Raw genomic sequence first — 15,402 nt, 5'->3', positions numbered from 1 at the left:
TTGATTGCAATTCCTGTGCGCAGCTGTATAGTGCGCACTAAGGCTTGCGCAATGTGCAACATGCAGAATGCAAGCTGATATTATTAATTGGAAAGGCGAAAATTAAGAATTGATTTCCTTCTGGCTAAATTTTTCCAGATCAGTGTGCTTAGTGCGAGTTTTTTAACGTTCTCGATAGCGTAAAAGTTAAGTTAAATTTGTATATGGAGTTGGAACGCTTGCCTATGTTTGCCGCTAGGCGCACTGTTCCAGGTGCATACAAATTTCAGCTAACTTTTACGCTATCGAGAACGTTAAAAAACTCGCACTAAGCACACAAATCCGATTACCGTATCGAACGTTTTTTTTTTTCATATTGTATTTATTTTTGGCTAATAATATTTGTTAGCATTTATTTTAGATTAAATGATTAGATTCAGAATAAAATATCAAATAATAAAATATTAACTAACTAGACAAAACTGTCCAATCCAACCACAAAACAAAATTTCCAAGACGACCTCCGTAATCGTACTGTTAACATTAGCTTTGAAGAAGGGACTATCGAAGATCATTGGGAGTCTGTTAGAGGCGCATTCCGTGAGAGCTGCCAGTCTGTGCTTGGTTAAAAATGCACGCCTAAAAAGAAATGGATCTCAGGAACCACTTGGGACATGATCCAGGCAAGGCAGCAAAAGAAAGAGCAGATCAACTCTGCACAAACTCTGGAAGCCCAAGAAGAACTAGCTTATGAGTACTACATTTGTGAGTCAAAGATCAAACTCAACCTAAAGAGAGACAAACGAACTTGGACCGAAGCTATAGCACAGACAGCAGAGCTGGCGGCATATTCTGGAAACATGTCAGAGTTACATAAATCAGCAAAAATTCTCTGCAATAAACCAATCGCTGATAAGCCACTGAGGGATGACGCCGGAAATCTACTGGTTACCTTAGAGCAACAACTGGTTGGATGGCGTGAGCACTTTGCTAAGGTCTTCGAAGCTCGGCCCACGGTGACTAGCGTTGGGCACGAGCCTTCTCAGAAACTACTCGATATTGAAGTGGGCCCTCCAGTCGTAACCGAGATTAAAAAGGCAATCACATCTCTAAAATCTGGCAAGACTCCCGGTGGCGATGGCATTACGGCTGAAGTACTGAAGGCGGATGTTAATCTCACTACCCAGATTCTACACCCGCTGCTATCATGTATTTGGGAGCAGGAATACATACCAGCATCGTGGAAGGAAAGCGTTATCGTGAAACTGCCAAAAAAGGGTGACCTTTCCTCGTGTGTCAACTGGAGGGGTATAAGCCTGCTACCAATATGTTCAAAAGTTCTCGCGAAAATTTTGCTGATGAGGATGGCCAAAGTGGTTGACAGTGAGCTCAGAGAAGAGCAGGCAGGGTTTAGACCAGGACGATCATGCTCGGACCAAATAAACCTTTTACGAATTATCCTAGAACAATATCAGGAGATGCAGTGTGAAGTTTTCACATTGTTTATCGACTTCGAAAAGGCCTTTGACTGTGTCAGTTGGTCCAGCATTTGGACTGTTTTGAAGAAAAAAGGCGTGCCCGACAAGTTCATAAATGTCATAAAAGCGCCTTACTATGGATCGTCGTGTAGAGTGCTTCACAGGGGAAAACTCACGGATAATATCGTGGTCACCGCAGGCGTCAAGCAAGGTTGCTTGCTGTCTCCCCTGCTGTTTATAATGGTGCTTGATGATGTGATGCGCAGAGTCACCTGTAAATGCTGACAAGGACTGCCTTGGACCACGGATGAAGACCTTGAGGACATCGACTTTGCTGATGACATTTGCCTCCTAGCAACCAATCGGCAGCAGCTACAAAACAAAGCAGATGATCTAGTAGATGAAGCTGAAAAGGTAGGGCTGCGTATTCATTTCTCAAAAACAAAAGAAAAGCGCATAAATACCACCGATTCGGCTCCTATGTCGATCAAAGGCAGGCACATCGAGCGGGTGGGAAGCTTCTGTTACCTGGGCAGCATTGTGGACGATAGGGGAGGCACCGAGGCAGACATTGCGGCTCGCATAAATAAAGCCAGAGCCGCGTTTAGTCAACTTAGGCCAGTGTGGAGTTCCTCAACCTTAACAAGACGAACAAAGGTGAGGATCTTCAACTCAAATGTAAAGTATGTATTGCTGTACGGGAGCGAAACTTGGTTTGTTCGCAAGGACTTTATCAAAAAACTTCAAGTGTTTGTGAATAAGTGGCTGCGTCAGATTTTGAAAATCTTTTGGCCTGAGAAGATCACTAACAAAGAGCTGTGGAGGATCACTAAGCAGACACCAATGGAGAAGGAGATCCTTACGCGGAACTGGCATTGGATTGGTCACACTTTGAGAAAGCCCGATACCCACCTATCAAAGAGAGCACTGACCTGGAAAGTGTCTGGCAAAAGGAAGAGAGGCCGCCCCAGAACAACTTGGCGTCGCTCGGTGGAGCAGGAGCTCTTGGGCATGACATGGGAGGAGCTAGAACAGACTGCCCAAGACCGATATAAATGGAAAAATTTGATTCGAGCCCTACACCCCAGCAGAGGGTAATAGGAAAGAATGATGATGATGATGATAGACAAAACTGTTCGTAATAAAAAAACGTTATTACTATAAGCGTGTCCATACAAAAGTGAAAAAAGTTATTAGTTGAAGTTCGTTTAATTCTCACTCAAACACCAATTTATAAAACAATAATATACTACTAATAACTTACTATTAATAACTTACTACTAATAACTTACTACTAATAACTAACTAATAACTCTTAATAAGATCACAAAGGACTTCCACGCTCAACAAAGGAATAATTAGATTTAAGGATTTAAATTAAGAATCAGATCATTTGTAGCAATAGTCAATTAACTCCTTCACAAAAGGAAGACCAAGAGCGTTTCATCCATCATCTATATACTTAGTCTGGCCATAAATACTGTTACAAAGGAAAACAAAAAATATTCTATGGCAAATAGCATTTACTACTTATACAGTGTGTTAGTTTAATACATAAATATAAAACAATTTAAAGTGTAAAAAGCTAATTCGAAGTGGTCTACATTAGCTGCAATACAGTCCTTTAAACGTTGAGGCCAGTTATCAATAGAAGCACGCACCTTTTCCATGGGAAATTTTTTCACTGTCCGTTTTTCAAAGTCCGAGGGAAATCCGGTATAAGTTTGAACCTAAGAAGGAACGATGAAGTAAATGTAAAAAGTGGTGAGGATGAACCTCGTCACCAGTGTCAAGCCTTCAACTTTTTTTAGAGATCAGAAAATCAGACTTCGAAGAAAATCAAATTCCATTCCTCATTGCATTAGCCATCAGAAAGGAAATAAAGATGCTCTCGCCCGTAACGATCGCCATGACTGTGATGCTGTTATTCGCCTTGAAATTTTAAATAGAGTTTCAATAGAATTCCATCAAGGCTGTCCCACTAGTAATATAATACAATACTGGAACACGTGAATACTTCTCTTAAAAATTGGCAGGATTGTAGTACCTAGTCGTGGAGTTTTAATACGTCCTACGAAACGGACATATTATTTGTAAATTATAATTTGCCCACCATCCTGCCTATTTCTGCTGTAAAGCAGTAATGCGTTTCGGTTTGAAGGGTGGGGCAGCCGTTGTAACTATACTTGAGACCTTAGTACTTATATCTCAAAGTGGGTGGCGCATTTACGTCGTAGATGTCTATGGGCTCCAGTAACCACTCAACACCAGGTGGACTATGGGCTCATCCTCCCAACTAAGCAATTAAAAAAAAAAAAAATCATAAAACGCCCAGCACGCTGGGCATTTGATCCTGTAGGTCACGATTATTTCAATAGTCGCAACTCCTAAAAACCACGTCCTAGTGGTGTAATTTTGTTAATTCAAATATCTTTTAAGTTTTCTAAGTGTCGTTAAGTGTCTTTTAAATGTCCGGAGTTTCTGAACGTAGTATTATATTTTACCTGTGATGGAAATCCAATCTTTCATTCGACCTGTCTGATTATCTCTGCTTTGCCTTTGACGCTTGTTATCATTCATTCATTTCAGATTTACTCGTCAAGGCATATGTAAATTTTTAATAAATTTTAATTTACAAATCGTCAATTATGGAAGATACTAAAGATTTTGAACCACTAGAACCTTCGTTGAAAAATGTTATCGATCAAAAGTCGTTAAGGTGGATTTTCGTTGGAGGGAAAGGCGGAGTTGGGAAAACTACGTGCAGGTATTTAAACCACGTAATTGTAGATATCCTAAAATTATTTATTTAACTAATTTGTTTTTTTGTTATTTAGTTGCAGTCTCGCAGTTCAGCTGTCGAAAGTTCGCGAATCTGTGTTAATCATATCAACTGATCCTGCCCACAATATATCTGATGCATTCGACCAGAAATTTTCTAAAGTACGTTTAATATTTATCGTATTGTTTTAAGCAATTAAGAAGTAATAACGTAGGTTTGTTTTTCATAAATTTAATTTATCAATAAACTGTTAATGGAGATTGCGAAACCGTAAGTTGTTTAATACATATAACCCTGATAAACAAAACAATCTAATCTATGTGCAACGATATAGCTTAGACAAACAATTAGTGAATTGTGCATTAGAATTTCTTGAATATTTAACTTCAATTTCACGGCTCAATTGTTACAATTCAGTTTAATGTGAAATTTTGACTAATATTTTTAATAGGACAACTTAGTATTTTTTTTCCACAAAAGTTAGTTTCTGTAATAAGGAATTCAGAGACCACATCCAATATCATCAAAATAATAAGTAATTATTAACTCTATACTATTTCAGGTACCAACAAAGGTTAAAGGGTTTGACAACCTATTCGCTATGGAGATTGATCCGAATGTTGGATTAACAGAGCTGCCTGAAGAATATTTTGAAGGAGAATCTGAGGCTATGAGATTGGGCAAGGGTGTCATGCAAGAGATTGTTGGAGCTTTTCCTGGTATTGATGAGGCTATGAGCTATGCTGAGGTATAGTTATGTATTATTAAATGTTGGCATTCATATTACATTATTACAATATGAAGCATTATTATGAGGTATTCAATAGTTATATATTGTTAAATTCCAGCATACAGTCTCCTCCCACTTTGTGAATTTGCTTGCTGTATTATTTATATAACCAAAATAATGGTTAATCAATTTAAAATAAAACTGTTAATCCAAAGAAGATTCCAATTTAATTCCAATGTAATAATATATCATATTATCTCTTTCACATTATGGTAAATGCTGTTCCATGCATCATATAACAACAAAGACAAACTAAGTAGCTACTTAAAGAACTTGTGTTATTTCTGCCATGTTCAGAAATGCAATGGAAAGTTTGACAAATATATCAAAGGTGGCCTCATTCACTTAATAGTTACTGTGAACATCAATAACTGCATAATCCATAATGTGATGACTGTTCGTAAATAAAATTAACACTTGAGTCAAGCAAGTATCAGCAACACACAATAAAGTTACTAAAGAATGTGTTTAAATAAAACTTTTCGAAAATTTTCAGGTGATGAAACTAGTAAAAGGCATGAACTTTAGTGCTGTAGTGTTCGATACTGCACCGACTGGACATACTCTCAGACTTCTATCATTCCCGCAAGTTGTAGAACGAGGTCTCGGCAAGCTGATGCGTTTGAAGTCAAAGGTACTTACTTATCTCTGATATTTGTGTGCCACATTTCATATACATCTGAGACTACCATAATAATTAACTATTTATACCATAAAAACTATAAAATCTATACTAATAATATATAAATCTACAGTGGTTTTTACGGATATTCCGTTATAACTACTGTACCATGAATCTGATTGATTTGAAACTTGATATTCATGTAGAAAATACGTGTACTTAATGGATAGGCTAATATTTATATGAATGTTGGGACTCCCTACACCAGTTGCGGGGCGTGAGAATGTTTGTGGGGGTGAGAAATAATAATGTTAATTTTAAATGGCCAGTGAAGCGGACGGTTACAGCTAGTGTACTATCAAAACTAGTAACTAGGTCAAAACCAAATAGTTATCTACAAATTCATGATTTTAAAAATGTATTGTTCAGTATAACATTTCACTTTTATTGGAATTTGATTATAGAAAATTTAAAGTGAAAAACTTTCGACTGACTTTTTTTTTTTTTACCACTTTTTTCACCTTTATATTTAAACTTCATTTGAATTTCATTTTTTTTTTTAATAAGAGCAGACCCATTTTCTAAATAATTGTTGATTTTAAAAATAATATCATCAATTTCAGCATGCCTCGTCACAAAAATGTAGGTTCTAATGTTTTATCTAATATTTTCAGGTTGCCCCCTTCATCAATCAAATTGCGTCACTGTTTGGACTAGCAGATTTCAACTCGGACATGTTCAGCAACAAAATGGATGAGATGTTATCAGTTATCAGACAAGTGAATGCACAGTTCAAAGACCCAAATCAAACTACATTTGTGTGTGTTTGTATCGCCGAGTTCCTATCGCTTTACGAAACCGAACGTTTAGTTCAAGAATTAACACGATGTGGAATAGATACACATAATATTATCGTTAATCAGTTGCTGCTTCGTTCATCTGCTCCTTGTGAACTATGTGCAGCCAGGCATAAGGTCCAAGAAAAATATCTGGAGCAAATTGCAGACTTGTATGAAGACTTCCATGTGACTAAGCTACCGTTGCTGGAAAAGGAAGTCCGAGGAGCTTCCGCTGTAAATGCATTTTCAGAACTTCTCGTGAAGCCTTACGATCCTCCTACATCCTCCACGTGAAACCTATACTTTCCATCACCAATGTTAAGGACGTTATTATTACGAACATGTTCTATTTGATGGTGATGTTAAATACAAATTATTGGTATGGGTGCTTTCACATTACAAGTGAAATATAGCTGTGACTATTTTTTTCAACTTTTCGGCTTCACAGAAATAAGATATTTAAATGTTTCAGCATTGTCAACTATTTATAAATGTATAGTATTCAGAAATAAAATTTAATATATGTATTATTAGAATTGTGTTTTAAATTAAGACTCCCATTAGTTTCATTAAATTTATTAAAATTAGTAAACTTTAAACAACTGAGTAAAAACAATACGAGAATTTTAAATTTACTAATCTAATTAATACCAAATTTAACATCTTACAGTAAAAGTGCAGCACGTAGCGTATTGCTTTTCATTACACTTGAAATAAGCAATTATTTAAAAATCTACATTCATTTCACTCTAATGTGGACTAAAATTTTTATTAATTTTAACCTATAATTTTTTAAGACACAAAATTTCAATGAAATAAACTATATCGCGTAACAAGCGCTTTGAAACATTTTGGCAGTGTTTGTTCGGTTTTTATATGAATCAAAAATTATTAAATGCATCCACACCTACATATTATTATGCCTACATTTTCTTTTATTTAACTTTCAATTTGAACAATATCTTAATTATATTTTATATACCAACAGTAACGATTTTCTTTAACTTTTTGCATATATTATTGAGATAAACAGTAACATAGCAAATTCAATATATCTAAAAATTTTACAAATCTACAACGAATACATTAAGAAATAAGAACATTAAACAGTCTATTAATTAAACAATGTTGGAACATCAAAACTCACAAACTTGTATACAACGTATGAATAAAAAAACGCCATAACAAAACACCATTTATAATGTCTTCAAGACATAAACCTATAATGCTGAAATCTCATAAATTATAAATATAAATAAAAACAGTTCGTGAATTCATCTAATAATGAAATCTCAGAACATTTCATTCGGTTATAAACAAGGCGAAACTATTATAAAAGACCTTAAGTAATAATACATACTTTTGTTTTTATTGCTTAGATGGGTGGACGAGCTCACGGCCTACCTGGTGCTAAGTGGTTGCCGGAGCCAATAGACATCTACAAGGCAAATGCCGCCACCAACCTTGAGATATGAGTTCTAAGGTCTCAGTTTTTATAGTACTGACTCAGTGAGATAGTCTTAACAGACTAATCATTTTCGGTCCCGCTTTATCGTAAAATTCTTATTTAATTCAAGCCAATCCAAACTCGGTACAGCTTTGAACCTACCAACAAATAATAAATAAGGCACTATAACAATTGCTTGCATCCGTACTGTAATACTATTACATTTTCTTACACATTCTATGAAACCGTGTTCCGAGATTCCATCAAGACATCTATAAAAACAAGAAGCTTCACTTCTCAAAGGGAATATCTATAATTTTGTACTTTTTATTATCTGTAGTAAAATATTGAGTCTTCGATTTGAATACGACAAGCTTCTCGTTGTTATCAGCTGCGCTTTTGTCAACTGGGCTTAATCTGTGTAGGTACGTGCCAGGCCGTCAGCGTGGCCCCCACCACGGTACCGAGCAGAGCGGCCGCACAAGCCCCACTCTCGAACAAGAGCTTCGGTGTGAACACGCCCCATATCATTAAGTGGCGACAGTGTATTGTAGCCGATAATGCACTCATGAACACCTGACGGAGTAAAAAAAAAGTATAGCAATGACTGGATACTTCATAAAACGAGCAAAAATAGAAACTTCGTAGAAAGTCGTCGTGGCCTAAAGGATAAGACGTCCGGTGCATTCGTATCTGTTGTTCGGTTGCACCGGTTCGTTGTGCACCGGTGTTCAAATTCCGCAGGCGGGTACCATTTTTTCTAAAGAAATACGTACATAACAAATGTTCACGATTGACTTCCACGGTGAAGGAATAACATCGTGTAATAAAAATCAAACCGGCAAAATTATAATTTGGGTAATTACTGGTGGTAGGACATCTTGTGAGTCCGCATGGGTAGGTACCACCACGGGTTGATCCGTTGAAATGTGAAAATTATGTAAATAAGATCATAAAGTTGCAGAATACATTTGTCGATTTCAGGGTATCGGGATTTAAATATACATTTTTTTTCGTGACTGTTCGACATTTTAAATCGCTTTTCTTGGTAACGGATCCACGCGGGTATCAAATTGAAATTAATACCAATTACTATTTTTTTTAAAAGAAAAAAATACTTACTCTGACAGCAAAACACAATCCAAACTTGAGGCACAATGTGAAGACAGCCGCCATCTGTGTCCTGGGACCCGCCGCGGCCGCACCGTTGCGTCCCCACAGCGCGAGCAAGGGAACCGCGGCACCGAACATAAATGGCATACCTACGATTAATGTCCTTAGTTAAATCAAACTAGAACTTCAGAGATATGCCTATTATGAAAAAAAGGGTGCGTGTACTTATGTACGCGTAAGAAGTTATACTTTTTTATTTTTTTTATTTCTTTTTTTTTATTTAAAATTTAATCAATTTGAAAAAAAAATCGATCGAATCGAAAACAACATCCTCAAACACGCATATTGGACATCCCTTTTCTTGACATCGTATAAATTCGGTAATTCTCGGTACGGTTCGGAAAGTTCACTTGCGGCTATATTCAGACTCGCCAAGTTACATCGGTCGTATTGTAATGAGCGATTTAGTGGGCAACTTCATTCTGTTAATTTTGTGTCACGGTGCGCACGCATCGTAAAATTTCACTCTCATCAATTTTTCATAACGCGCCTAAAGAAGTATAACTTCAAAAACATTTTAAAACAAATAAACAAGAAAAGATCTAAGTCAAAACGTAGAAATTGATTAATGTCCTTAATCAAATCAAACCGGAACTTCAGAAATATGCCTATCAAGAAAATAACAGAAATAAATAAATAAATATAGAAAGTTAGTACGTAGAACTTTTTGTTTCAGAATCCATGTTCCAAATTTTATGGGAAATTTATTTTGAAATTAATCACAAAATTCAAATACACACACACGAGTGTGTTAAATCAATAAGACAGTGGTCAAATCACATATATTGTTCTCCACAGATATTCAGGTGGTACATTCAATTATCATCGTTGTTTTTGGGGTGGAAAGATGCTGGCAGCCCGAAGGCCTTTCCAGCTTGACCAAAATCGTGCGAGAGACTTAAGGGCTAAGCCCTTTCCTTTCCCTTACATTCCCAGTATAACCTAACGTCTTTTATTGAACCACAGATTACGAATGTTAGGGTCAATTGTAAGCCCCTACCTATTTCTGCAATCGTGCGAGTGACTTAAGGGCTAAGCCCTTTTCTTTCCCTTACATTCCCAGTATAACATAACGTCTTTTATTGAACCACAGATTACGAATGTTAGGGCCAATTGTAAGCCCCTACCTATTTCTGCAGCAATCATTCCGGTTATAATATAATGCAGCCGGAATTTCAACCGTATATCTATGCGCATAAGGTATTTAGAAAATTACGTTCAAAGTCGCATTAACAATAATGAAACATGCATGTGTACATTTAATTTCATGTTTTCAAGTGCCTAGATTAGATATCAAATTTGGTGTCACATGTACGGCCTAGTCCAATGATAAGATGTCCTTATCTTCTACCGCATTATTTCGTAACGTACCTGCAAAATTGCTTACGTACTTTGAACACACAATTTATTGTAAAAAGAATGTTGAGAATTATAATTTAGATTGATATTACTCTATATCGATTAGTTAAGGTATCCGCTTACTCTTTCACTGTTGATCTTATTCCACTCACCAAATAATTCCAAGGAGACAAGAGCACCGGTAACAAAAGGTCCAATAGGGAGGTAGTTGGGATCACCGGCGTGGAAGGCCGGGGCCCATCGTACGTGGCCCAACGTGGCATGGTGGCCCGTTCCATAAAATTGGTAAGACGCCAGCAGAGCCCACATGCACGCCACACTCGAGCTGCATCGAGTTGATAATGCTGAAAATTCACAAATTATTATTCTTCTTTTTTATGATTGAAGGATTACTGGTGGCCCGGAGGCCTTTCCAGTTTCACCAGGACAGGTGGGACTTGCTAACAGCAGCCCGAGCGCTTCCGAAGGAGACCTAACTACTCAAGAGCAACTGCTTCGCGAATGAATCTACTACCGGATCGGAATCGCGACCCGCTGAGAAGATTCGGGGAGAAACTCGGCGAGCTGATGCATGGGTTACGATGCACGTCGACCTCTTTGTCGAGCTCGACGAGTACGGTTACGGGGGGCCCTAAGCCTGCTCCTAGTGTTAGAGCTGAAGGCGTCTAATGCAAAGGTTATTGGATCTGATGGATCTGTAAGGACGTGATTAGAAATTATTACAATGATTCAACTTACAGTAAGAATAGTAACGCTTTTAAAATACTCACAGAATTTAGAGTTCCCATTCTTCATCATAGAAACAACGTTAAGAGCCAAATATCCAGCCAATAGTCCTAAAGCGGCAGACGGAGCAAAAGACGCACCAAGAACAAGGGCGTTGGCAATGAAGAAGAGTAAACTGCACACAATTAACGGCAGTATTGCTCCAAACCTTTCCCTTTTCCAAAGCAAAACGAACATCGATCCCAATATCAGCCATGATCCACGGGCTAGTTGTCTTGATCTGCTGGGCGAACCTAAAGCCCCCCAACCGAGGGCCCAATGGGCGCATGCAAACAAACCAGCTAAGACGACACCATGACCGCGCCAACCGACATGTCGTCTCGCTATTGCAACCACGGCTGCCATTGAACCTAAAGCCATTACTAACGCTGTCCGGGAAGCCTGTCCAGTTGAGCCAACACCTACTGAAGTCCAACAATCTCCTTGTTCCTCTCTACATCCCCTATACGATCTACTAATTACTAATGTGGCTCCGAAAGCCAGCCACAAAGTGAAAGCCTTAATCGTCCCAATATTCCAAGCAATCGTGCCCAATACCGATAACGCTAGAAAAGATAACTCAGCTCCTTCTTCTATAATGTAACTATTAGATAATAGTACAGCAGCTGAGGCCATTAAGGCGCCTCGGGAAAATCTCTCGTAAATTGGCGATCTCCCTTCATACCACCGTTGTGAAATACCGTCCCAATGCATGATCACCAAAACGCAAGTCAACGCACTAGATATTAAGCCCGTGCTTAAAATAACGCCATGATGAACATCTTCTAACAGTTCAAAATGAAAGACCGTGTAACATACGCTAACGCAAATAGCCATTGATATAAGGCCACAAGAAACGAAAGTGCTTGCAAAAATATTTGGAAGACGTTCTATGGGTATGCCTTCAACAATCAACCAATTAAAAAATATCACCAGAATAAGTAACAAAAGTGCTCTAAGCATTGAAACTGTGTCAAACTCAACCCAAACTTCCCGAAAAACTATCCGCACGTTGTCCATTAACAATCTGAAACAAAGAAAATCCTTTAGCTAAAACGTGCACCCAAAATATAGGATATAATGATACAATAAACATACTCACCTAACATTCGAAACGTAAATAGAGAGATCATCTTCAGTCTTTACCGTTGCAGCTTTCTCTATCTGTTCTCTTGTCGCGTTAATAAGATGCGCCAATCGATCTAAAGATACTTGTTGAGATTCTTCACCGTAACGGACCAAGTATTGAGAAACCTGCAAAGGTTACATTTTTGTAGACTACAAAAACAGACAATGATTTCCGCAAAACTGTATTAAGAACGTGTTACCTGCTTCAGGCTGTTAGTTAAATGCAATAGTGTCTCGGCTACGGTCATTTTTGGCAGTACTGGAAACAGAATGTTGCCAAGGGATGGTGCAGGCGGTGGACGACCAAAAGCAGCACTCATTGTTGGCGCTAAATCAGTCTGTTGAACTTCTCTTCCTGTTTGTATATCTGGGCTTTGACCACCAAATCCAGCACCACGATATGCAAACATTGCAGCTGTTCTTTCTGCCTTACTCTCTCCACCATGATCTCCTAGTATAAAATAGTTTAACATTAACATTAAGTTTCAGAGAGCTTGGATAATTTTTTTTTATTGCCGAATAAAGGGAAACATTTAACTGCCTACCTGGTGTTATTTGTATACCTAGCCCTCAACATATACTTTACACATGACCTACTCTTTCCTCTACAAGAATTTTATTTCTGGTTCTATGATCTGAAGCATCACATTGTCACATCACATATATACACACATAAGAGTGTACCCCTGCCACCATATCTATTAAGACATGGTTACTTCAAACTTAGTTGATTTAAAAAAAGTTATGTTATATAACTAGCTATCGTTATTCAAAAATTTCAAACACAATGCATTAGCCAAACCAAAATACCATATGAAAATCAAACTACCTATAACAAATTTTCATTAACAATGACACAAACACTAATCTACCTACCCTTGTGGTCCATTTCATGTAAGACTAGAACAATATGAAAATTTACATTTACATATTATTTTAACAACAATGAATTTTAAATGAAGTTAAAAATATAGCTATAATAATTGAGATTATAAAATAAATCACAATTTAAAATTTACTCTGCAAGGAGACAATAGTTTTATAATAATAATAGTCAATATGTTTTCATACTTTTTAAATCAAATACTTGTAATAATTATATTGTGTATAAAATACCTGATTCAGTCATTCCGTGGTCTCCAACAACATACAGGATGACATCTTTAGGTATAATTTTGATGATTTTCTCAATTCTTGCATTAGTTTCATCCAATTTACGTTTCATTTCTGAATGGTTTGGACCATACCTGTGACCGGCATGATCAACTCCTAAATAATGTGCTACCAGTAGATCCCAATCGTCTTTTTTGAGTTCATCATATATTTTTGAATCAACTTCTGTTAAATTAAATTCCATTAAGAAGTGGGTTAACATTTGTTTATTACACTATTATGCATGTTTAGACCGCCACTTAGATCTACAAAAACTAAACTAAGTTTAATTCAGAAAGGTTACAAATTCATTAATGGATTTACATTTAAGTTTTATTTTCCTACCTAAGCTGATAGCCTTAAAAGGCTACGTCAGCGTAACCGTACTATTAGGTGAGCTCACGGGGCTCAAACCTGACGTTGTTACTAACACAAACCCTAGCAAGAGTCGTCCTGCGTAGAATCTACCACCGGATCCGAAACGCGACCCACTGAGAAGATCCGGCGAAACTCAGTGGGCTGTGTCTGTGAGTTAATTTACTCGCCGAGCCCTTCATCGCAAGCGACGGGTTCGACGAGAACGATGACCAGTGCTAGAGGTACCTAAAAGCACCGTTATTGGATCGGGAGGATCCGAAATGACGTTTAAGATGTAGGGTCGTTACAGATCTGGGATTAAAAGGTTAAACATTAAACTCAAACATTCATATCTATAGTGTATTAGTGGGGGTACTTGTTCTCCTTTTAATAAAAGGATTGCTAAGTCCGGATTGCATAAAGACAGTCACACAATGAACTGATTTGTTACTGATGTACCATTGTCATTAATCAGTCTTGAGGAATTGTTTTTAGTCACCTTTTATGATTTCTATACTACAACTTGATAACATACAGGCAGCATATTATGTACATTCCTTACTTTAAGGAGGGTAAATGTCATCTATCAGGCCATCAAGCAAAGCCTATAAAAGCGAGATTTTAATACCTATGTCTACAGTGTCAAGGTCCCAAGTGTGGAATGAGTACATTGTATGAGCCCGGAACCATCTTCTTGGCATGAGTCTCGACCAAGTGTCATCTCCTAATAATACTGCATGATGTCCAGCATTCACCACCTGTTAATAATGATTTGTGAGCTGAATTTTGTTTTTTCATATTAGATTTCATACAGTTTACTAGAAAAGTACCTGATCTATGATGTTATCTTCTTGCAACTCCATAGCTGCAAAATTAGAGCTTGCATCGATGAAAGTGGGAAGTGAACCAGTTACAAGAGCTTTAACACGTTGAAGAGTGGTTGTTGGTGGGTCTGCGATGAAACGAAACAGGCGCACACAATCGGGGCATAATTCAAGAGTCCTTTGCATCACTGGCAGCCTGTTCTGGTAGGGTAAAGGCTTTTCTAGTTTGTCATCATATTCTGTGAAGTCATACCTCAATGCGTCTACTAAAATAACGACAACTCTTCCATGGGATGGAGCGCATATTAACGGAGAGCCGGTCACGCTTAAAATTTGTTTTATTTTCTCATCCAATGTGCACGATTCTTCAATACTTGAGTTCCCTCTTTCTCGTCCACTGCAGTGGAATGTTTCCAAATGCTGACATTCTGTAATATCACTCATAGTTTTTCGAGAAAGAAGGAAACCATGACCAAACATCAGCACAGCAGACATTATCAAATATGAAAACCATATCAAATAAAATATAAAATTCCATTTTTCTTTCATTATAGAACTTTAAAGGGTAACTAAATTGAGGATTATAAATTAAATTTAGAAAATACAAGCTTAATCATGTTGTCAATTCAACACTAATTCGAATTAATTATTCTATGCGTAAAATTAAATTGTTTTTAATAAAATTTTCGAGTTTGACAATGATTAAT

The 15,402-nt window shown here is 37.3% G+C and overlaps 2 protein-coding genes across 3 annotated transcripts; one reads left to right on the top strand and one right to left on the bottom strand.

Annotated features, from left to right (window-relative positions):
• Window positions 1-4,012: 4,012 nt before the first annotated feature.
• LOC114241971 (ATPase ASNA1 homolog) lies at window positions 4,013-7,026 on the top strand. Its single transcript, XM_028172983.2, has 5 exons — window positions 4,013-4,224; window positions 4,295-4,400; window positions 4,802-4,987; window positions 5,526-5,663; window positions 6,326-7,026. The coding sequence occupies exons 1-5, from the start codon at window positions 4,106-4,108 to the stop codon at window positions 6,782-6,784; spliced, it is 1,008 nt and encodes a 335-aa protein (XP_028028784.2). The 5' UTR covers window positions 4,013-4,105; the 3' UTR covers window positions 6,785-7,026.
• A 24-nt stretch (window positions 7,027-7,050) lies between these two features.
• Window positions 7,051-15,402, bottom strand: PIG-O (phosphatidylinositol glycan anchor biosynthesis class O). Of its 2 annotated transcripts, XM_028173692.2 has the most exons (10): window positions 14,702-15,395; window positions 14,500-14,629; window positions 13,479-13,700; window positions 13,239-13,262; window positions 12,563-12,813; window positions 12,337-12,488; window positions 11,240-12,261; window positions 10,622-10,813; window positions 9,060-9,199; window positions 7,051-8,513 (listed from the first exon to the last, which is right to left on the bottom strand). In XM_028173692.2, the coding sequence occupies exons 1-10, from the start codon at window positions 15,242-15,244 to the stop codon at window positions 8,340-8,342; spliced, it is 2,850 nt and encodes a 949-aa protein (XP_028029493.2). In that variant the 5' UTR covers window positions 15,245-15,395; the 3' UTR covers window positions 7,051-8,339. The 2 variants fall into 2 exon arrangements, with proteins under 2 accessions (XP_028029493.2, XP_028029499.2); XM_028173698.2 differs by lacking the exon at window positions 13,239-13,262 and having other exon boundaries at window positions 14,702-15,402.

Source organism: Bombyx mandarina, chromosome 19, assembly GCF_030267445.1.
Source record: "Bombyx mandarina strain Sakado chromosome 19, ASM3026744v2".
NCBI classification, from domain to species: Eukaryota; Metazoa; Arthropoda; class Insecta; order Lepidoptera; family Bombycidae; genus Bombyx; species Bombyx mandarina.
The sequence above is the reverse complement of the archived record's forward strand: the minus strand, read 5'-3'. Positions and strand labels throughout refer to the sequence as shown.

Excerpts from the sequence above, each read along its gene's own strand:
- LOC114241971 (XM_028172983.2), top strand. The coding sequence starts at position 4,106 with ATGGAAGATACTAAAGATTTTGAACCACTAGAACCTTCGTTGAAAAAT. Across the intron at positions 4,988-5,525 it reads AGGCTATGAGCTATGCTGAG|GTGATGAAACTAGTAAAAGG; the intron begins GTATAGTTATGT and ends GAAAATTTTCAG. Across the intron at positions 5,664-6,325 it reads TGATGCGTTTGAAGTCAAAG|GTTGCCCCCTTCATCAATCA; the intron begins GTACTTACTTAT and ends TAATATTTTCAG.
- PIG-O (XM_028173692.2), bottom strand. The coding sequence starts at position 15,244 with ATGAAAGAAAAATGGAATTTTATATTTTATTTGATATGGTTTTCATAT. Across the intron at positions 14,630-14,701 it reads AAGATAACATCATAGATCAG|GTGGTGAATGCTGGACATCA; the intron begins GTACTTTTCTAG and ends CATTATTAACAG. Across the intron at positions 13,263-13,478 it reads CCACGGAATGACTGAATCAG|TCTTACATGAAATGGACCAC; the intron begins GTATTTTATACA and ends ATATTGTTCTAG.